Source organism: Corvus brachyrhynchos, unplaced genomic scaffold (assembly GCF_000691975.1).
Source record: "Corvus brachyrhynchos isolate BGI_N302 unplaced genomic scaffold, ASM69197v1 scaffold182, whole genome shotgun sequence".
NCBI lineage: Eukaryota > Metazoa > Chordata > Aves > Passeriformes > Corvidae > Corvus > Corvus brachyrhynchos.
In genome coordinates this window covers 2187333-2210783 of record NW_008236807.1, presented here as the reverse complement: position 1 = coordinate 2210783, position 23451 = coordinate 2187333, and the positions used below count along the sequence as shown (strand labels likewise).

General features: G+C 42.5%; 1 protein-coding gene across 1 annotated transcript in view; it reads left to right on the top strand.

Moving 5' to 3' along the window:
* Positions 1-23451, top strand: part of MKLN1 (muskelin 1) — an 80814-nt gene that overhangs the window by 5642 nt on the left and 51721 nt on the right. The window contains exons 2-6 of the mRNA XM_017728013.1: positions 1743-1852; positions 5668-5863; positions 12998-13075; positions 14227-14292; positions 23100-23212. Of these exons, the coding sequence (XP_017583502.1) occupies positions 5782-5863; positions 12998-13075; positions 14227-14292; positions 23100-23212 (339 nt within the window). The 5' untranslated portion in view covers positions 1743-1852; positions 5668-5781. The remainder of the gene's footprint in view (positions 1-1742; positions 1853-5667; positions 5864-12997; positions 13076-14226; positions 14293-23099; positions 23213-23451) is intronic.

The following is a 23451-nucleotide window of genomic DNA, read 5'->3' as shown; positions in this document are numbered from 1 at the left end:
CCTCAGGTTCACCATCAGGAAATGTATGGTCTTGGCCCATTTGAGGTGGTCTGTGGTTTAGTTGAGTGTTTCAGTTCAGTGAGCTGATGGATAGACTTTGATCTTTATAGCTGACCAAATACCAAATTTAACCTCAGTTTGGTCTGGTCTGTGTGTTCAGGCTTGAGGACAGACCAAAGGTGTTAACCTTAGATGTGGTATTTTGTCAGACTGCTGCAGTAATGGGTAGGATATCCGGGACCAAACTTGGGTTTAGAAGCAGTCATGTTTTATAGTGTTAAGTTACCATGTTGGCAGCACTCGGCTTGTGCAGGGGATGAAAGACAGGTGACTCTTGGTTTTTCTGACCACTTCACTTCTCTCTTGTCTCTGCAAACATTCTCCTACAAGGAAATGCTCTGAAAGCATCACACTGTGTGCTGAATAATCAAGTTGAAAAAAACTTCTTGAAAAGATGATTTGAGAGCTGTGACATAGAAAGTACCTACTTAGGGGTATTAAAATCAGTTAAGAGTTGCATATACAGTGTCTCTTTGGATCTTGACTGTTCCCAGAAGTTACCATGAGTCTTTAGCAATAGGTTTGTAAACACACCCTCTAAAACTTAGAAAAATCATGTGTTTGAACATGTGCCTTGTGCCCAAACACATTGCAGACAGTCAGAGATGTAGTTTGTTTGAGGTATAAATACTTAAGAACCTGTAAGAGCTCAGGAACAACTTTATGACGAGTTTGGGGTTTTTATTTCCTCAAGGAGTAGGTCAGAAAAACATGAGTTCAACAGGTTAATCTCAGTGGTATTTCATGGTGGTTTGAAAGACAACAAGCAATTTCTCTGTGGCAAAAATAGTGGAAGGGAGGAGGTAGTGGACTCCTTGCTGTTGCTGGTAACTGCTCATTCAACTTTAATACTGTCTTTTCCTGTTTATCAGTTACAGTCAAATAAAAAGGAAACAAAAGTATTTGAAATGAAACCACTTGATTTTGCTGCAGTTTTAAGGAGTCAGAGTTCACACACAAGTTTTCTGGGAGTTGGAGTTGCTTCAAAAAGCAGAACCAAGTCTTAACCTGCAGATAAATCACGAAATCAGTGCAAGGCCACAGATGTTAACCCAGTGTGGTAGAGAAGCCGTAGGTGAGAGGCTGTAGTGTTTTTCATGGGTCTTTCAGTATTTCAAGTTAATTTGTTCCAATATTCAGATAAAATAGTATCAGCAGAAAAACTGAACAGATTAAAGCTTAAAAAAAAAGTTGGAGTTTTTAAATTAGAAAGTGACAGTTATCCTTCCCTCCCTCCTCCACAACTTGCAGATGTTACTAATTTTGTAAAATTTAAAATACCCAAGCTTCTTGTCTTCACCATTAGGGGAAATAATTGTTGCTGACAAATGGGGAAATAAATGTACTATGAGGAACAAATACCATCACTAGTATGCTCGTGATTCCCATCCTTGTCAAAGCTTGTTGCCTCTTGGAGCTGTTCTTAATGATAGTGTTTTTGCTCTTTTGCTTAAAGCAAGCTTCTGCTTTGTAATGATCTGCTGTGTTAATGTTGCTCAGCACAGGTTGCTTTAAATGACAACTTGAACGTGATGTGTTTGGTAATTTTGCTAAGCTAAGTTAAATGAGCTAGAACTTAAGTCAGAAATACTGAATTTTGTGTAAACTTTAAAAGCATTCTGTTGCAATAGTGGTTGTTTGATGTTTATGCATCCTTTTTCTCCTTTTCCTTTCTTCTCCAGTTCCACTCTTATCCTGGGGACCTAGCTTCAATTTTAGTATCTGGTATGTTGAACTAAATGGCATTGATGATCCAGATGTGGTCCAGCCCTGCCTCAACTGGTACAGCAAGGTAGGCCTGCATTTTAGATGCCGTTTGTTTGAAGATTCCCAGTCTCAGAATCTTGTGAAACTTCTCTTACTGGAGTGATGTGACCTTTTCATTCCTTGAGTATCAGCTGTTAAAACAGCAAAACACGCACAGTTGAAACCACGTGGCTGACTTTGACTCTAATGGAAACTTTCTGAATTTTATCTGTTCTCTTTGAAAAACCAACAAAACAGCCCCAAGAACCCCCAAAACCACCAGCATCACCCAAAAAACCCGCCAGGTGGACGTCACAAGAAGAACATGAAAGAAAGGAACACTGAGTCAAAGGGGACAATATTAGTGAAGTAGTATTTGTATTGGAAGGGAAACTAATCTTAACAAAACCTGATTCCATTTCTCCCTCTTCCTGCCTTCTGATTAGTCATTCTTTTAACATGCCTGGAGTCCAGAGCCTTTTGGGTTACAGATGCAGCTTTTGTTACAGCATATAAAAATGACTTTCTTTGAAAGAGAATCCAAGTTGGTGTCTTTCCTGTTGCGGTTCCTTGAACTTTTGCTGTTTCCCTCTTACTGTCTTTATGCTCAATACGCTGGAGCAGAGTGGGGCTGGTGCCACTGAGCTGTGACATGGAATGATTTATGCCATTTGCCATTCAACAGACAGAAAGTTCAAAGGGTTTCAAACTTTATTTTTATAACCTGTATTTAATTGAGTGTAAGAGATGCCTCTCCTGCTGGAGGGAAGTGCACACTGACAACCAGAACCCATTTTGTTGCTGCATTTTGTGCATTGAATCTTCCGGAACAATTAATGAAACTGATACTGTGTTGCAGAGAAGACATCCTTCCCAGCTGAATAGGACTGAGTAGTGGAGCAGTGTATTTCTGCTTCCAGAAGGAAGAACTTAAAAGGGGATAGAGATTGTGTGTGATTGGTACCGAGACTCCCACACCAGTTCATGGTGCTGCCAGAATGGTGAAGAAGCCATGTGACTGTGGTTTCTGGTTCGTCCCCATTTGCACCGACATAAGCTGCTTTGTGGAGGATTTAAATAACCAGCACAGTGGAAGTTGTCTGGAGCTGCTTTATGATCCAAGTGGTGTTGTGGTCATGAGTCAGCTGATGATGGATGTCCAGTTTTGAAAAGTCCAGTTGACAGAAGCTGCTGATGGTTTTCCTTTTGCTGGCTCTGCACGTGGTAGTGTCTCTGGCAGTTTGGACCAGTTGCTGCAAGCAGGAAGCTCTGATTTTATGGTTTTTTGGTCAGGAGTCATGCAGTGATGATGTCTGTTTTGTTCCATCTTATCCCATGGAATCGGCACTTTTCCTGGTCAGCATTGTGTGTAGGGACAGCTTCTTCAAGGGGTGCCAGCATTGTTCTCCTAAAGCTTGGAGCCCCAAAGCAGCAGTGCAGAGACTGACTCACGATGGTTTGGGCTCTACTAGGATCTGTTGCCAAGTTTTTGGTGATGAGTGCATGTGTCACTGATGTTCTCCTCTCTCACAGAGAAGAGGCCACTGTTGCTGGATCCATGGAGAAGGATGTGCTGACCCATTATTTAGGGAAAGGCAGAAAGGTTGACCTGTTTCTTCCTGTTCTTTGAGATGGTGGGAATATTTTCATATGTGTTTTTGGAAATCTCAGAAGCTTTGAAGTGTAATAATTCTTCACTGCCTGCGACATCAGATGAGAGGAAGGTTCTACACCATATTGCCCTTCCTTTTTGTAGAGTGCCAACAAAACCTCCCTCTCCTGTGGGGAGTGGAGTGGAGGATAACGGATAAGGGCTGAAACATTCCTCAGTGCTTTCTCCTCGCTGTCTAGCTCAGCCTACTGCCTTCAAAAAGCTTTACTCCTTTTTCCTGAAGAGTGGACATACTTCAGCACCTAAGAAGGGGTAGTTTATTACTGGGTACCACTTCTGATAATGAACACATCTAAGTATTTTTAATTCTATGAGTGTGTGACAGTGTTGATGTCTTAGTCTCATGCTCTTGTTACATTTTTAACCATAGGAATTATTTACAGCTTTGGATCAAAGCTATTACTTGGATTGTCATCTCTTTAAACCTGTATGACAGCATTTAAAAAGGAGCCTTTTATATGCTTTTTATACACTTTTTTGCTTAAAGCAAATTTTTACATTTAACTTCTGAGGTACTACTATGGTGTCACTTGAATATAAACTTTTATAGCATCAAGTGGCCAAACTTCATCCAAGTCATTCCTGTCTATCTAAGCCAAGTCTATCAGTCATGAGAGGCTCCGAGGAGGGGAGGAGGTACCTTCTATCCCAAGTCTGCATTTTGTCTGATTTCTAAACTGGAGGATCTGAAAATGCAGAAGCTGGTAGTTACTGGTGTGCAGCTCTCCTTGTGCTTGCTATCCCTTTGAACAAAAAAAATCTAATTTGGTTTTGGCCTTGACTCATGCAAGTGAAGATTTGCTTAAAGAGCATGTCTTAGGTATCTCTTGGACAGAAAAAAAGGAGTTGTTTTTTTGCCAGTTGTGCTGTAAAACTATTTTAGCTTTAATATTCCTTTGCTGCAGCCTTGCATTCTTATCGGTACATGTCCTTGGCCTTTATGTGGGCTGGGAACTGGTTTTCTAAAAATGCATAGTTCTGGCTATTTGCAGCTGTGAAATACTGATGGATTAAGAACTAAAAATACAGCACATGGCCGTGTTTCTTTTTAGCCGCTTCAGTTTATGAGATTCTTGCTATCGAGCCATTATTTCAAGAGCACTAATTTTTGTTGAATGTCAGTGTTAGTTCCAGGTTTTCATAAAGATTCTATTCATTTAAATACTATAAACTTCACTTTTACCAGAAGTGTCCATTTAGGAGTAAAATCTTTTGTCTGTAATTGGATCAGTCTTATAGATGCCTAAAGTTACATTTGCTTTTTACCGCAGTAGTTGTGTGTTAAAGATGGAAATTGAGATTTTTTTTTTTTCTTTAATGCCTTAGAATTTAGGCTTGAAAAGTGTATTTAAAATAAGTGATTCTGCTACTTATCAACTTTAAAAATCTGTGTTTCTTATGCATCTTGTTAGCAGCTTTGAAAATTGTAGCTCTTACTCGGAGTTTACTACTCCCTCGTGTGTCTATGCCAGGATGTTTGACTCCGCGTGGGTTTTATCTCACCTTTCTCACCCCTTCCCACAGCTGAGTGGGAGATGGGCAGCTGTGGCTCCATCCGTGGTGTGAAAGCAGAGGTTCTGCTTCAAGATGCAGGGAAATATTTAGAAGTTAAAACTTTGGCGTGCACATAAATCCTTGGTGCCGCTGATCCCAAACCCTCACAAAAGGACCCCGCAGGATTTGGGGTCAGCCTTCTGTCTTTCTGTGGCAGGAGTGCTGGTCATTGCAAGTATTCCCATTCTCGCAGCTTTTTTTTTCCTTCTGCTTCTAGAAAAGCTGTGACCTACTTACTCTTCTAAATTATTTTGTTATGTAAGAGTCATACAATCAAATTATGTAACGCTGATAGCGAAGGCTTTTTCTTGCTCTGTGCTTCCTGTAGGCCTCGAACAGCAGGGCCAAGGGGATGGGGGGGAAATAATGGTCACCCCAGAGATCTGGGACACTGGCACTCTCTTCTTGTATGCTTATTAAATTGGATGATACCAAGTTGTATAATTTCTATACTGTTGGAAAGTAAATGCCTGCACAGCTTGTAATGTCTCTCACACAGCGTTCCTCCGTGAGCTCGCGAGTCATTTGTGTGGTGTGGATAAGAGATCCTGTCTCTGGGCAGGTTCACAGGTAGTTGCCAGCAGTGCTGGTCAAAGGAAAAATCTCCATGTCTCAGAGGTTTTCTTGTGTTCCAGTAGTACCGTGAACAGGAAGCCATTCGCCTTTGCCTAAAGCATTTTCGGCAGCACAACTACACCGAGGCTTTCGAGTCGCTGCAGAAGAAAACCAAGATTGCTCTGGAGCACCCCATGTTGACAGACCTGCACGACAAACTGGTGTTGAAGGGGGACTTCGATGCTTGTGAAGAGCTGATAGAAAAAGCTGTGAATGGTAAGAGAATCAGAGGAATCGGATTCATTAACTTTACAAAAAGCACATTGAAATATTGCCTTCTTTTGAATGTTAATGTGCTTAGTAGTAGAATTGGCAGGTCCGTGTGTTGTTTCATTTCTGGTGTGCTGTCAGCTTTTGGACTTGTGAGTGTGTATGTGATGAAGGATAAAAATTCATGAAATCTCTTACCACTGCTACTTTTGGAGTCTCTTTCCCCCAGAGATGACAGCGAGGTGCACTTGAGTGGGTAAAGAAAAGTTCTTCATGTAGGTGTTGGCAAGCTGAGGGTGGGCTTAACTGTCAGTAAAGTCACTGGAATGGTGAGTAGGGAAGCAGAAGACTGGATTTCTCAGTGGTGATCAGGATCATGGTTTCTGGTTGGAGCTCACCACTGAATTGGTGTTCACGCAGAAGTTTTCAGCTGTATCTGGATGAGGATACTCTCTCTGCTTATGGGGAAAATAATCCTTGGAGAATGGTGTGGAAGTCGGTGGCAGCAGGCAGAGCCTGTTTTCCTTTGCAGAGTGGCACCTTTGCAGGGCAGTCAGTTTCATTGGAACTGCTATTAATTTTTTACTTGGAAGCTTCCTACTTAAAAACACTGTGTATAAACAGCTATCAGCTCCTAAAAGGAGGGAGATATACTCTCTCTTGATCGAATAGGATACAGAAAGAGTCGGGCTGTTGCACTGAAGTGACTCTCAAGATCTGTGCAGCAGTTTTGGATTGCAGTCTGATAAAACAGAGGCGCTCTTGGCTGTGGGTGTAGAGCTTTTTGACTCTGTGCAGTCACTCGTTATTGGAAACTTGTACTGGTGTAAGAGAAAAACTTCGTGTCTGATCCCAGTAGAGTTAGAGACTTAGTGAACCAATTTCATGGATAGCTGCCACCAGAGATGTTGTTCTCTAATTCTGGGCTAATCAGTTATTTTGTAATACCTTTGGATGGATGTCGGTGTACCTGCTTGACTTCCATCAGTGTGGTTTGTACCACTGAAGCTGGAAGTGGTTCTCAGAATGTGATGAAAATCAAGGGTTGTCTTCCATGAAAATTCACCATCTTTTTGTGACTAAGCTGTTCAACTGAGCACAGTTTTAAGGAGCTTATTGCAACAGGTCCTCCGAAACTGCAGTAAATAGTTTTCTATGGGCTTGGCTCAAGGTTTCTCTTCAGACAGAGCGGCTGAGACCTGTCCTGTGCTGAGCTCCATGAGCAGCTACAAGTGTTGAGACTGAGAATTGCCATGTTCATCCTCACCCTCCTGAGACAGCGGAGTGTTGACTGGGATGGGAGCGTGAACAGCTTCCTGCAATGCAGGGGCATTTTGCAACTGGCAGCTTCCTCCTGAATTGTAAGGGCAAGGGAGGATTGCAGGCTGGAAAAGCAGCGGGGAGCTGGTGCTGTCTGTGTCTCAAAGACACGAGTGCCTGGAGGGAGCTGATGAGCCCACCACGATGCTGCAGCAGCCAGAGGAGTGCTGTGTGCTGATGGTGATGATTTTATCATTGCCTCGCTCTGCTGCCTTGGCCATGGCTTAATCTCAGTGCCTGGGGGCTGTCCTCTTTCCACTTCATTGCAGGCTGGAGTGGAAATGATTTCTTGAATGGAATTTCACTCAAAATCTTAGAATGTGCTGAAAAAGTATTCTCAAAAATGGAATTTTTTTCTTGGGCACTAATGAAGTGAATGTTTGTAGCCTCATATTTTGAGCTGTTAGATCTTAATTTCCTTTACTAGTTAATGTATGCTGAGAGTGGGGCTGCTGTCAGCAGTGCTCTGCTTTTCCAAGTGTGGAAGTACTGGCAAAGGACTGGTCTGGTAGAAAACTGTAGGTCTTGTATTGTTCTGTCTGACAGACACTTGTTTCCTGTCAGATTTGATGTGGATAATCCTCCTTTCCTGGTTTTTGTGATCACGTCCCTTTTTGGAGGCTGAGGAGCTCGGCATCACTTAAGTGAGCTGGAGAAATACTCTGTAGCTTGTTTTATCAGCCCTTTTTTTGTTCCAGCAAGTATAAGAAGCAAGTCTTGATAGTAACAGACGGTGGATAATTTAGCAGGAGACTCTCCAAGAGCATCATTAAGTTTTGTCACTGCTTCTGAGGGACAGGAAGATATGCATAGGGATGTTTATTTTGCTTCATTTTAATCCCACACCTGGCTAGCTGAAGTTAAATGTCAGCGTGCGCATCTCCCACCGCTCTGTTGGTCATCCTTAATGATTTTGCTTGTCTTGGAATACATTAACCTTCCTTCCCCCATCCTCCTGCCATTCTTTATGCTGTCTTCAGCTTTAAATGTACCCATTTAAAGCTCTGTCGCCTCCCAGCACCCTTTGGAGAGAAGTGCTACCTATCCCGAGACACCGAGGCTGCATCCCATATTTGCTTTAAGCTGACACGCCTGCGGGTTTTCACTAACTGGGTCAATCCTGCCCTTGCTCAGGACAGTGTGTCCCTGGCACTGGTGCTCGTGCTGCCACATGGCCAGCCCAGACAGGGAGCTGATCAGGCTGGGGTGGGGGAGAGGACAGGATAAACCTCTTCTGATAACCACAAAAACCCCCAAAACTGCAGCTGGAATAATTTATCTGAAGTTGTGGCAGTCAAAGTGCTGAATGTTACTGGTGCTTAACAGCTAGATTCTTCTTGGCAGGATGGGAATAGAGGTTTTCAGCCTTCAGCAGGTTCTCCTACAGTATTCCTACTACCTGCTCCCTGTGGTCTTCCACAGTTACCTGTCCTTATTCTGTTCTGCATCGCTCAAGCTCCCCAGCATTTTCTGAGCATCCTGGTCTGGTGAAAGGTGTCCTTGTCCACAGCACTGGGGTTAGAACTAGATGATCTTTAAGGTCCCTTCCAATCCAGGCCATTCTGTGATGATTTTTTTACCATTTTACTTTCCTGGGACCTCTGTTGTGAAGTCGCAGTAGCTCGCTGCTTAGTCTCTAAGGTGTGGGTGTTCTTAACCACTGAACTCCTGTCTGATGTGCTGTTTTTCCAAGTAAAAGCGGATTAACTTTAGTCCTGTGTCTGTGTAGTGTAGCAGAAGTGTAGAGTTAATTGAGACATACAGATCCTTAAATTATCCCTGAAATTGTTCAAAGAGTGACTGTTCTGTTGCAGACTGGGCATGAATATGTGAACTCCTGACCGCTTGCTGATCTGGGAGTTCATTGCCTTAAAGGCACAAACAGAAGTGCAGCGAGGTTGACAGAGATACTGCACACTCAGTTCAGCCTAAAATGTCTTCTGGAGAGGCTGATACTTGCAGTGGTGGGTATTGACAAAGTGCAACGCTCTGCATCTCTTGCGGGCTATTTCCATAGGCTTAGTCATGTAGAAAAAGAGTAGGTGGTCAAGAATTAGTGCTGGCAGAGCTAACTCTTGTTCTTTTGCATTGCTAATGATGAACGCTGTCTTCCACCTCACATCACCAGATGATTTCTTTTGAGAGCTCAGGGGCAGGCAGCCACACTTTTCCCGCTGATTCTTTTGACTTGTGCGTTACACTTAGAAAATGGGCAAATGGAAACTCTGGCAGCTGCCTGACTTCCTCTCAAAAAGAAAAGGTTCCCTAAATCTCAGCTGGTTCACAGACTCGGTTCAAATGCTTCACATTTGGATCCATTCTTATAGCTTTCAGCCCTATATTATCGAAGGAAAAAATCTGCTTAATATTCCTACAGAGAGTATGTGGAGTGCAAATTGCTTGGTTGAACTGCTTGCAGCTCCTGTAGACATGGAAAGCTGCTTGGAATGGGTGGAAGAGCTGCTTGTTTCGTATTAGTATTCCAGGGACTGAGGTGTTCCTTCTGGCACCACTTGTGTCAGTATGTGACATGTGTTTATCTGGTGACAAGTCAGTCCTGTGCGACAAACAAGAAGTCATGATGTGCAGCCTGCAGGCTTCAGTGTCTCCCAGAACTCATGATTCACAGGAACAGGATGCACAGGAACAATTGTATTCCCCTGGAAGCTCTAGACAGACACGTATACCTGAATTTTGCCATTTAATATTGTTTGGATTTGGTTCTGAGAAAGGTGTTCTGTATACTGGGATATATGGAGGGGAGAGGTTGGCTAGGGATCCAAGGCCTCTGGGAAGTAAATCGTAGTGTTTGTGTAGAAGAGGGGTAACTTACATGGATTTGAGAGCAAACCTTGTCTCATTTTTATGAAAAACAAAGTGCAAGAAAATATTACAGCTCTGAGCTGGAAAAAAAATTGCGCGTTTCCTTGTTCCTCCTAAGTCTTGAGGAAATTGTCAAGTAATGGCTGGATTTTTATCTGGTAGCACCTTTCTCTCCTTCAGTTTTTCTTTAGAAGGTAGTTATGACTCAAAAAGCCTCAAACTGTTTGGGTGTTTTGGCTACTTTTCTTTGGTTTGAGAAAAATCTTAAAACCTCAAACCCCAGCTCCCAGAAATTATGGGCTAAATGTCACTCTGAAGGTTTTTGAGCCATTAGCAGTGAAGTGAATGGATTTCAGTAACCCTACCTGGAGATGTGTGTTGTCTAAAACCCCCAAACTGATTGGCTTGTGCAAGTTAAATATTTTTGTGCACAGTGTTTGTCCTAATCCTTTCTGGGTAACCTGCAATTGGCTGGCAAAATAAAGACTTGGATTATCAGGGAGGCAGAGCTTACTTAGCTTTAACCACCATGCACTTGGTGTTGTTACATCCAAAATGCGTCACGACTTGCTGCAAAGGGCTTGAAAATAGTACAAAGTCAGTTTTTTTGGCTGTAATTTTTGTAAACATGGACATTGAAGTGAGAGGTCTCTGGAGCAAAGGAAAACGCTGCATTTAAAAACTTCCACCTGGCACTTTTTTTTTTTTTGACAGGAGTCTTGAAATTTATTTTAAACTCCTGATACATTGGGAGCAGCTGACAGACCTGAGCAGGCCTAGATCTGATCCTCAGTGCCTCACAGGAGCTTTGGAGACCTTTTTGGTCAGCAGTGCTCTCCTGACAAGGAACATAAGGAGTGCGCTGGCGTGGGTCTGGCATTGGGTACAGAATCCACCTAGAAATCCTCCTTTTTTTACCCTGGTGGTGTCAGACAGGTGGTGATTCAGCTTCCAAAACAAGCTGCTGCTGGTTTGCAACGCAAGTAGAGTGAATGTGGAAACATTTCTGGGAAGCAAGCTGGAGTATTTCCAAACCGATGTCCCGTGGAAGACAAGAAGCATTATTAAAAGAGGCTGAAGGCACAGTAGGGGAGAAGTGTCATATCTTGACAAGTGCAGCCTGTGGGTGTAGAGCATGGGAGAGAGGTTAAATCACCCTTTCAGATCCTATGTGGTGTAATTCATCCTTTTGAGCTATTTATGTCCAATTATCTATTGGCTGCCATCGGGATAAATACGGTTTTGGTTTCTGTCTTGCAGACCCAAGGCTGTAACGATAACCAAAAAGCTGTGTTTCTGTCTGGTTTTGTGGCTGAGTCACTGTGGGATTTCTTACAGCACATGCATTTGTTCTATTAGGGCTGGCTTTTCTGAATCAGAATTTATGAGATCTCAAGCTTCAAGCCTCTCGTGTGTTGTCCCAACTTCATAAATGCTGAAGAAGTGGGAGTTAAGAACCCTGCTATTAAACCCAGAATAAACCACTTTTCTTTCTATATACGTTGAGCAAACTTCTGGCTTTCCTCGATTACCTAATGTGGGGAGAGAGCTGCTGGTTTTGGCTCTGAGGTGAAAGTAAAATCTGCCCTGTTTCCAAAGTATTTATTTGGAAAAACTTGCACAGCTGAGTTTATGGAAGTTTTATATTTTCAGACCAAACTCGTCACCTTTCAGGAGCTCTTGAGTGCCCTTGTTTTCCTGTTAGATAGTCTCTAAATAGAGCATTCATCTTCTCCCAGGAAATACTTGCTGGCTTGGGTTTTAATTAAAACCTGGATTTCAGTCACGACAAACTACAGGATGCCAGGAAACACTTTAAAATTTTCTCTGAACTTTGTGTCATGCTTAACAAAGATTTTTACCTTTTTCTAAGTAAGTAGGGATGTGTTCAGTAAGTATCATTCTTTTTTGCCTATGTAGGATCCAAGGTGACAATTTTTATATACCTACAAAGGGCTTTTGTATAAATAAGCGGGGGCAGCGCTCATCATCTATTAAATTCCTATTGTTTTGTTTCTAGGTAATGCATTAATACAGCAGAAACATTTGTCAGGAAGAGCTTGTGTTTTGAGATGGTGGGTGATGGGTGGGATGGAGCCAGGCAAACAGTGCTCAGGGGGTCTCCTAGTTTGTTGTGCTACAGAAGGTGAGGTAGGTGTTTCAGAGGAGACATTTGAAGAACAGCAGCACCAAGTTCCTCACGTGCCAAGCCCTTCCGACACTGGAGAGCAGTCCCAGGGAGTGTGGGTGTTATGAGTCTCCTTTACAAAAAATTGGTGTTTGTGATAGACTGCTAACATCTAAGCAGGATTAGGAACTGGCCTCTGGGTGCTGAAGAGGTGGGAGGCGCAAGGGGAGTGTGGGTAAAGTGCTGGAGGTGGTGCTGCTCACAGAAATGCTGCACTTGGCACATCTGGCCTGGGTTCTAACGCCTCTTCTGTTGCTCTTCTTGCTTAACTCTCTGAAGAGAATGTAAACTATTATTTTGTTTTCATCCAGTGCTTGGTTGTCCCATATCACAGCATTTAAACAATCTGGTCTGCTTCCCTTCTCTTCTCAGATGAAGCTCCAGAGATGCTGTCTGACCTAGTTTTAACTTAACGTCCACTAAAATGGTTGAATTTTATATGCCCCGGCAACTTTCCTTTTGCCTAAATAAGGGGGAGGGATTCTATTCTTAATTAAATACACCACACTGGAGATTTATAGACACTTGGCACGACCTGGCAGGCAAACTGGATAATTCCTGATTGATCTAGTAGCAAGTATTCTTTTTATTTTAGTGCTTGCACATTTAGTTCATTAACAAACTAACAAAAGTTTAACAAACTAACAAAAGTTTAACAAACTAACTGACATATAATGGGGAATTCACTGAAAATGAAGGCTTTGGAGTGGCATACTGGATTGAGTTAGGTTGAAGTTACCCACATTAAAAGTGATTTTGCTATAATGGAAGGATAAATGTTTTATCCAGCAAAATTTTTTGTTTTGCAGATGGCTTATTCAATCAGTATATCAGTCAGCAAGAGTACAAACCTCGCTGGGGGCAGATTATCCCCAAAAGCACCAAAGGTAAGGACATTTCTTAAGATAGAACTCATGTACTGCCAGTTCTGTCTTGTTCCTTTGAGAATATGGAGCAAGAAAATGATGCAAGAAAGTCTCCTCTAGGAGAGTTCTAGGGAATGGTTTCTTCTCTGAAGAAATTGCACTTGTCTGCAAATTCAGTGAAACTCAGTCTGGTCTCTGGTTGAGTAAGGAACACTGCAGGAATACAAGTGGTAACTTTAAGGATAGATCATCAGTTTAGTAACAAATCCCAGAATATTGGTTAAACATGAGATCAGTTATCTGTGTTACTGGATTTCGCACATGGAATTGATGTGACTTCAACTTAAAGTGAAGAGTTGACAAATAAATACATTATCTTAACAGGGACTATTTTAAATGAGGTGGTTCTTTTGAAGTCTTGATCTGTTACACAGTAAATCCAAGTCGCAGAATCTTTTCCCTTCCTCTCTGCCTTGAGAGGAGACTTGTAGCAGCATCCCTGACTACACAGTACAAAAATCACTGTCGTAGAGCAAATGTAGGATCCAAGGTGACAATTGCCAAATGTGGAGCACTGTCACCAAGCCCCTTGGGAGGGGTTATCTATGTCACCTGTCCTGAATGCTTAAGATACATAAAGTGGTTGGAAAGCTGCTTTAATTGGACAATTGGAATTCCCTTATATGTGAAAATAGCTGGTGCAAAGCCTGCTGTGCTCTACCTCTGCATCACCTCCTGCTCCCATCCCAGGGGTTCATTTCCCTGTCATTTGAGTATCTGTTCTCACAGCTCAGCCCTCAAGCAGCTCTCAAGTGGGGAGAGATGGAAGGGGAGCCAAAGGCTGGCTGTGTCCTCCCTGCTGGAGAGCTGCAAGGACAGCTCAGAGCTCTTTTGTGTGCACCGAGTGTGTCAGGAACACTGGAGCTCCTTTCAAGGCGCTGGGAGTTGCAGTATTCACGTCTGCTCTCTGTACTGTCAGTCACCAGATAATTCAATATAGAACTTTGCACAATTTTATAATACACAAAAAATGTTACCTGGAAAAAAAGTGATGTGCTAGTGTTGAAAGAAGGGTGAGTTACTTAGTTCCTCTGCTTCTGTGTTGAGGTTGTATCTTTCTTTGGTTTAAAAATCTTATAATGGAAAACTCTCCCTTCCCTCTTTTTGTGAAGGTGACGGGGAAGACAGTCGGCCAGGGATGAGAGGTGGCCATCAGATGGTTATAGATGTGCAGACAGGTGAGTAGTTGTTACATTTCTTTACTAAAATATTTAATCAGTTATTTTCCAGATTAGTATGCAAATGTGTTTTTCTTCAGACACTGTGTTAGCTTCAGGTTTTGAGAAAAAAAATTGCGCTTTCTAACAGTTGGGTTAAATGCTCTGCTTCCTCTCTGGATCCATATCCAGCTGCCTTTCCCTTTCTTCCCTGTTAATTCTGCGTTATGCCTTAGCCATTGTCTTGTCTTAACTAAGAAACCAAGAACAATTGGTTTTAATTTTTTGTTCCTCCTACCATCTTAGAGCAGGAGTTCAAACGAGAAGAGAAATTAGGGATAATAATTTCCCTTATCTGTTACAGGCTCAAGCAGTAAATCTGATGTGTTGAAACATTCCTTGTATTTTGGTTGGAGTGGCTTCTGATTTCCACAGTGTGCAAGAAACTCCTGTTAAATATAATTCTTTAGACATCCTTTGCAAAATTGTTTCCTGTAGTAGTTTAAAGAATGGTTCAGCCTCTGTTTCAGAGAACCTGCATAGAAAAGAAAGTGGGGTGGTGTATCAGGAACAGTTCCAGTGATTGTTGTTCTGCATAATTTTCTGTATCTTTGTCTCTTATTTAATCAGATTTCTTTGGTACGTCAGTCCTTACTAGAATAAGGAAGCGTCTGCCTGAGTCTTTGCTGTGTGAGTGAAAGGATTGTTCTTGGGAAGGGAGAAACAAGACCAGGGTGTGGGTATTGGACAGGAATGTAGGGTGGCATTGAAGGAGTTGGCAGAAAAATGCCCGTGGCCGTATCTGTTGTGGTCACAGGACGGGGACAGAGCATGTGACAGGATAGGACCTTCCAGAGTAATTTGCTAAGTCATAGTGAACAAGCAAAAATCCAGCAGTAGCTGCAGCCTCTGGCTTTTGCTCAGAGTAGTTACTGCTCTGGAGGAAGCACTCGAGTTATTCTGTGTATGAGAGTAAACTTTTTTCATTTCGTGGAAGAGGTTTGAGATTGATTAGAACAAAATGCTGCTGGAGGATTTGCCGGTGTTTGTCTGTGCAGAGGCTGGGAACGCTCCCTAGTGGCCTCAGGAATTAGTAGTGAGTGTCTCACAAGAGTGTGGAAGAAACATGATCCTTGTCAACTTGGAAATGATAGTCCTGCACACCTCCTGAAAATAAAATATCCATGGTAGTGTGAGCCTTCCTTTCCATTCCTCTTGGTTTTCTTAAGGCCCAGTAAGGCTTAGTTAGCTCTTCCTTTGACTTTCACTCTGCTTTAACAAGGCAGTAAAACTCATCCATTTATTTTTCAATATTTCTTGATATATTTTATATGTATTATATATACTTTGGATATATTTGCATGTTTCCTATCTATTAATATTTATATTATTTATGGAAATCTGTATAATGTGTATTGTAAATGTATCAAATATATACCATTTTTTGTTTTTTACTTGCACAAAAGTGGATGGACAGCACCCACAGATGTGGAGTCCTGGATCTTCCTCCCTCTCTCATGCTGGTCCTTTCTTGCTGCAGCTCTATTCAGAGGTGGTGGGATACCATCCCAAAGTTTCCCTGTGGGCTCTTTGGGAAGTTGCTCTTAGTTTTGCATCCAGGTCCACTGAGGCATGTAAGAGCTGAAATACTTTTGAGATGATCAGTTTTTGCCATTTAATTTGGCTCGTGATAGGCCAGGGGAAGTTCTTGGGGCTGTTTCCCATTGCTGATTGCTGGAATTTTCCTTTTGGATATAGGTAGAGTTTAACGAGCTGGTGGGAATTTAGCCAGTTCTGTCAGGATGCATTTTACAGACTGGAGCTGGAAAGCTCCCTGGCTAACCTTGGACAGATCCAGTGTTAATGGAAAAGGGAGCAGCCAGTGGTGTACTCTTCCCTTCAAAGACATCCTCCCTCCTTACTCACACACTTGCTGAGTGAGTTTTTTTTAGAAGACTCTGGCAACTGAAGAGAAATCGTCTCACTTCGCACTCCTTGTTAGAAGAGTGAGTGCCTTCTCAAAAATCAGTATTTTCTTCAACTTGAATCTTTTGGAAATGAAGTGAAACATCAAGATCATACTTACAAGGAGATTCTGAAGTTCCATATCACATAGAATAAGCGTTGGAAGCAAATTTTCATCTCTGATGGCCAGACCTGCTGTAGGTATCAGTGAACTATAAATGGTTCAGTGTTTTGATTAACCTCAAGGAAATTTTAACCAAATATTACTGACTAGAAAAATGATTTTAATTTAGTAGTACTGAGCTTGCTGGATGCATGTGCTGGTGTTAAGATAGAGGATATGGGTTGGCGAGTAGCTGAGCTAGATCTTAAGTTGCTGATAGTGCGTAGAGTCACTGAGACTTTGTTTATCAGTTTCAGGTAGAACATGGATTAACTTGGTCTAAACTTCAGCATGGTTTATCTTTCACTTAGAGCAGGCTGAAAGTAACTGAAAGAGAATTTAGCATCTCTGCTGGCAGCCAGTAACTTGTGCTGGAGCTCATTTCCATCTGATACTCCTGTTCTTAATACCTGCCTGTTATGATCCAGTTTTAAGGTTCTTAGAAATGCTTCTGCCCGAATTAAGGTGCAAACGAGACCATATGCCAGTGACAATAGTAACGGTTTTATTTGATGGTCAATATGAGAGAGAGAGAGAGAGAAAAACATGTAGAAAATAGGTGGGACAGAAAGAGTGACAGGGACAGAATAAGGAAAGTATCACCACTCCGTGGATCCCAGCGATGTTTGTTGATCCTCTCCAGCTGGTCTCTCGGTGGTGAAGGTCCCCCCAGAAGGCACAGAGTGCCATGGGTGTACATGCTCAGACTAGGTAGGCATGTCTGGCCATGTCCCCCTGGGGCGGGGGTCGGTCTCTCACAGCAGGCTCTGGGTCTGTTGCATCATGTGCAGTCCTGTGGGGCCACGCCTCTCATGTGAATGTCCTGTGGATGTGGCCTGTGGGGTTGGGGGTTCCACAGCTGGGCCGGTTTGTGTAATCAGAGGATGGGTGTTTATTGCCTCTCACCAGAGGCTGCACCATGCACCCAAAGCCTCCTCCTCCCCGCTCGGTTGGGAGGAGTCTGTGTAAACCTGGCTTCTGTGAGCTGTGCTCTCCCCCACCCCAAACTCAGCCGGGGACAGTTGCAGCTGGTGGCTTTGGCCTTTTGTGGATGCATTCCTTTCCCTCAGCCTGGGATGACTGAACAATGGGCTTCCCTTTATCTAATCAACAGTCTGACTTTCAGTTCAAAGTCCCACTCTTCAGGGAAGCTTCTTCAGTTGTAGCTTATTTATAATGAGCAAAACTTTATATCAATGTTTGAGGCATGAACTGTTTTCAGTCTCTGACACTGCCACAGCTGACTGAGTAAGTGCAGTGTTCCTGATGCTTTGGAAAACTCGTAAAGCAGTTTGCAATTGAACTGTAGGCATTGTGGGATGCAGAACTGAGAATGCAGCCTGATGTCTTCCTATATTAAAAAAAAAAAAAAAAGAAAAATTAAAAATGGGAAGTTAGTTATTCTCACAGTGTCCTCCATGCATTTAATTCCATTAGCATTCAGACTGGAATGACTCTGGATGGCAGAATTAGGAAGTTGGATTTGGTATACAAATGCAGATGCATTAACTAAGAGAAAGTCACAGTTATAGCTGTTAGGTACTTTAAAGCTTTAGGCTGCAAATAAAAACAGAAAGCTTGTGCTATTCCTGCTTTTCCCTGCAAGGTGCATTTCTCATGCAGCTTTCCATGTGGGAGGCTGGAGAGTTCTCTCTGCTTTTCTACGAGGAAGGGGAAGTATTTGAGTAGTTGCAACCCAGGTACATAGATTAAAACAAAATTATCCCCCAAACAACCCCAAAACTACACAAGAACACAGTGTTGTGTGCTGAACGTCAGACATGAGAAGCTGTTTGTGTAGGCCCTGGGGAAATATTGGAGCAGTAACACAAAGGTTCATGTGTAAAACTGTGTTCCCAGGGAATTGAACCCTAATGCAGTTTTGGATGAGGGTGTCAGCATCTGCCACTGGTTCCTTATTAACAGCTCTTGGAGTCTGCCCTTTCTGGCCTCCTTATGGGTCAGATATGGCACATGTTTCAAAATTCCATTGCTTATTCTGGAAGAGAGTGGGAATGGGTAAGTGAATTGCCAAAAGCAAAGTTTTCAGGAGTAATGTTGGTACTTAAGAACAGTCTGTGTGTTGTGTTTTGGAGATGTGGTTTATAATTCCATAGGCCAGGTGGAATTGATCTGCTCTTACAGGGCAGACACAGTGAATGACAGTGCAGTCCATAAAGCCATGTAATTTATTTTGGTAACAATAGAAATATAGACCATGTAGAAACCATTCTATTAAAAAAAAGGATATTTTATGTTATGTCATGTCAGGCTTTCTTAAGTGTTCATCTTTTTAGTTCATAAAGCTGAAGCCTTCTGAAGTTTTCCAATGAGCCTGTTTTAGAAATAACAGCAAAGCAACCAGGATGGTTTCTTTTCTGTGTCCATTTCTCTTCTCTTTGGCAGGCAAAACAGTTTCTTGAGGGAAACCATTAGTGAAATGCTCTTTATTGATGTGGTACCTCTGTGCTCTCACTGAAGTGCAACTGCTCTGTAATTTTGGTTGTACATCATTTTGCTTTTCCTTTCGTCAGAAGGAATTCTGTTTGCTTCCTTCCATTAGATAAATGAGGACAAATCTGTGGGTTGGGAAGAGAGGGAGATTCAGAGCAGTGGGCCCAGCGTGCCCATCGTATATGTGGGCAGCACAGCAGAAATGACAAGGCTGGTTCAAAAGCAGCGTGGAAAGATGAAAAAGATGAAGATAGAGCAGCAGACGTGAAGGATGCTGTTTTGCCTGAGGAAAACACTGCTATCCATAAGATATTTAAAAACAGGACTTGTGTACAGGATGAAGGGATCTCAGAAACAAAACACAGATGGCTTCTAAGCTCTGAAACACAAACAGCTGCTGAATCCTGGAGGTTACTCAACTTCATGGTGCTTTCACATTTGGGACTGTGTGCCTATCCTTTAAAAAAACCCTTGTATCCAGCCAACTTGCATCCAGCTGAACTGTGGCTCAGAAATCAAGGGATGTGATACTGCAAGAAGATTTTAGGCTGATTTTGTATTTGTTGTCTTAAACGCTCCTCACAAAGTGGACAGTGCTGCTGGCACATAACTAAAGGTGTGGGTGCTACGTGGAGAAGTGACATCCTTTTGTAGGCGGCTTTTGTGAGATCTTACACCTTGATCTTTTTGTTTCTGAGAGGAATCCTTTGTAGTTCTGGGACACTGATGCTCCAGTATAGCTCCAGCAAGCTTGGGCTGGCAGCTGACTGGGAGGGCAGTGGGTGATGAACTGGAGAACAGGGCGGTGAGTCCAGGGGACCCTGAGGGGCTGCAGGAGAGAACTGAGAGGTTCTGATCCTGCCCCTGGGATGTGACAGCTGTGCAGGAGGACAGACAGGGGACTTGCTGCATGGAAGGATTTGCAAGGTACTGGAAGCGGAGCATGTGTCAGCAACATATCCTTGTGGCATTGAAGGCCAGCCTCTCCTGCTGGGCTGTACCAGCACAAGCACAGCCAGCAGGGAGAGGGGAGGGTGATGTTCCTCTCTTGGGTACTCGAGGACATATCTGGAGTGCTGTGCCCAGTTTGGGCTCTCTGGGAAAATAAGGATTGTGTCAAACTGAACTGACCAAGGTGGTCAGGGCTGGAGCATGTGATGTGTGAGGAGATGCTTAGGGAGCTGGTTTTGTTTGTCTGGTAGAAAAAAGGTTCATGGGAGGATCCTAGAGATGTCTTCAGCTACTGGTGAGAGCACGGAGATGGCCAGGCTCATTTTGGGGTGAGCAGAGGGATAGGATAAAGGACAGGAAGGGAAAATCCTGTTAGATATTAGGGGTGAAAAAACTGTAATGAAGTTTATCAGTCATTGCATGTCCATCCTTGGAGATACTCAAAGTATAACTGGATAATTCCCTGGCCAACATGGTCTCTGCTGAAGTTAGCCCTCCTGTGAGGGGGTTGGGGGATGACTGATGGACCAGATGACTTGCAGAGGTGCTGTAGATCCATAATTCTTCTATATTCCATGGAGAACTGTTCTAGCAGAGACATGGAAATACCACTTGACCAAATAATGTAGTTAAATATGTCACCAGGATCGGAGTGCATTCCTTGAGGAAGGCCTCCTGTACCAGAATCCCACCAAAGATTTCACCACATGGAGAAGATGGAGTTAACAGGAGTTAAAGAACTGTCCTTGAGAATGTGTGTGAACCTGGACTGAAGCCTCCCCAGGAATTTTGATATTTAATGTGTTAGAGAAGGCTGCTTTGCTACTTTTCTGAAAAACAGAAATTAAGGAGAGGTTGACAGGAAATATGTTGATTGTTGGGAATGCACATTCTCTAATTTGAGGACTTCTCTGGCACCTTTTAATCATCCAGAGAGTAAGGGAATAAAAGAACTCAGACATTACAGAAACATTTTTGACTGAGCAAGCAGTTTAGAAATACTCAAAGAACATATTTAATTCAAAGTGTTGAATTTGTATTCAGAAATAAATGTAGAGGAAATAAGCTGAGGATGCTGGAGGAGAAATTTGACTTCCTAAACGTAGCTGGTAAAAGCTTTGGGTAAATATAATTGCTTTCATGTTTTTTTCTTGTTGCCTTGCAGGTAGGTTTGAAAATTCTCCTTCTCTGCCCCTAAAGCTGAATAGAGACTTGCTTTAATAAAGCAGCATCAATTTTGCTGTGTTCCATACTGCTTGGATGCAAAGGGAGGATCCTTTCCTCCTTGAGTTCCCCAGTGCTACCAGAGTTATATTGGTGTGAGACTGCTGGGCCCCCCTCGAGCTGCCCCACTGCTGCTGCCTGGGGTTTATGGCCTCTGTCCTCTTCTTTGAATATTGTCCTTTGATACCTGTCCTGGTTGGTCTCTGCATGCAGGGTGAAAAAAAATCCCTCTTGTAAAATCTGAATTAACAGCTAGAATTCAAGCAGTGATACTGGTTGGGAAATAGAGTGGAGCTTGACTTCAAAAAAATCCTTAAAATCCCCAAAAAACTCAAACCCAACCAAAGAAAAACAATCAAACTCAAACCCAACCAAACAAGAACAATCCTACAAACCACCAAACAACTATTTTTTTTCTTCATACCATGGGAAAACATTTCCAAATTTTAGGAGAACCATAACAAATTACTTGCTTGACATTACCAGCAACAGATGCATTTATGTATTAAGAAATAATCTTTTTAGAACACAGAACCTTCCTCTAAAGTATGCGTATAGTTCTGCAATAAGGCATGAAAGTAAAAAATTATTTTCATTGGGTCTAGACAGTGATGGAGCCTTTCTTTCATGTGAGCTACAGTTTTACTTCATGATGAAGAATGGGCCTGGCACAGAGTTCATGTCCATTTGTGTTCGGGGTGTCGCTCTGGGGATGGTCAGCACCAGCTGGGTGCTCGTGTTCCTCTCTCAGTGCTCACATTCAATTCTGTCAGCCTGGGTTAGGTAACTTCCAAAATCTGAGTTTTCATCAGAGTCATTCAGGTTTGCTATTAAATTTCATGTGAGCCAACAAAGCCTTTCCAGGCAGGCCTGACATTTTGGCAAGGTCCCAGTAGGATTTTTAGCTGGTGCCAAATCTTTTATTTTTCTCGGCTATCAATGAAGCTGTTGTGGTAATGTGGGTTTTGTGAGCTGTGAGAATTTATGCGCACAAAGGGACCTGCTCTTTGCAGGGAACACTGGGAGCCCTGAGTCCAGGAGGAAGGGTAATTAAAGTTAATGAACCAGGGTAACCTTTCCATGGTGATGACCACTATCCTGATGGTAGGTAAGGGTCAGGGACTAGTCCCATTTTGTAATCGCGCTCTAACCCTGCTCTTTAATTGGTGTTGGATTAAAAATTGGCCATTACCTCCATAATAGAAGTGGTTTTTGGATTTTAAAGGAGTTTTTCAAAGCTCTGCAAGTCTTGAGGAGCTTGTTCTTCTTGGACTTGGCTTTGTGTTGTGTTTTAATGCAGTCTAAAAATGAAGTATATTTAGCATTTGAGACCAGATAGTGCTGTTTCTATAATGGGAGCAGTTTGGTTATCTCTCCATGGCAGAACAGAAACTCCTTTCTTAAATGCTTCCCCTCTTCAAAGGCTTCATCTGGTTTTATCAGTGACTCTGGGAAGCCTTAGAACTTGTTGTACACAGAGCAGTTGTGGGTTTGAGGTGACAGCCCTGAAACACTGACTTAAACTTGTAACTCTTCTACTCACTGGCTTTCGTGGCATCAGGTAAGTTACTTCAAGCAAGACATTTCCCTTGAAGAGGATTTTGTAGTTGAAGTAGATTTTTCTGTCTAAGGGATGGACTAAACAGAAAAGATTTGCTGCTTCTATCTCAGAAATCTTGTTGATGTATAAATCCTGCACCAAGCGGGGCACAGGCTGAGATGTCATTGACAGACTACATGCACAGGATCCAAAATGTTAAATATTGTTCATTTGTCTGTCTGGAATTTTAATCAGAAGGCTGTGGGTTTGATTGCCTCTTATGTAAATGTGGAAATAGAAAATGACTCTGAGAATTGGCTGTCTATCAACCCTAAAATCTTCCATTACTAAACCAAACCACATTTTTGTCTTGATGACTCGTTCCATTCAAAGAGGAGTGGTGTTTTCAGTAAAAAAGAGTTTAAATTTCTCTTCTGATAGTCTCTTTGTCACAGATGTTTTGTGGGCATTAGCCTGTTTAAACACATTCTCTTTTTAAAATAAAACTTTTTTTTTTTTTTTTAATAATAGAAACTGTTTATTTGTTTGGTGGCTGGGATGGAACTCAGGATCTGGCTGACTTCTGGGCATACAGTGTGAAGGAAAACCAGTGGACCTGTATATCCAGGGATACTGAGAAAGAGGTAAGTTCTGCAAACATCCGTATTTTTTAAAATACATCAGTTGTTGCCCACAAAAATGCCCCTTCTAAAGTGCTTGTGTTGAAGTTCAGCATGAGGTGAGAGCCACAGAGTTCAGACCTTCAAGTTCTGAAGACTTTTGAAGTGCTTATGTGGGGAAAATGTGAGCTGGAGATGGCTTTGAAGTGTTCAAGATTCCTGGAGGGGAAAAGTTTATTTCTCAAAAGCAGAAAAATCAGCTC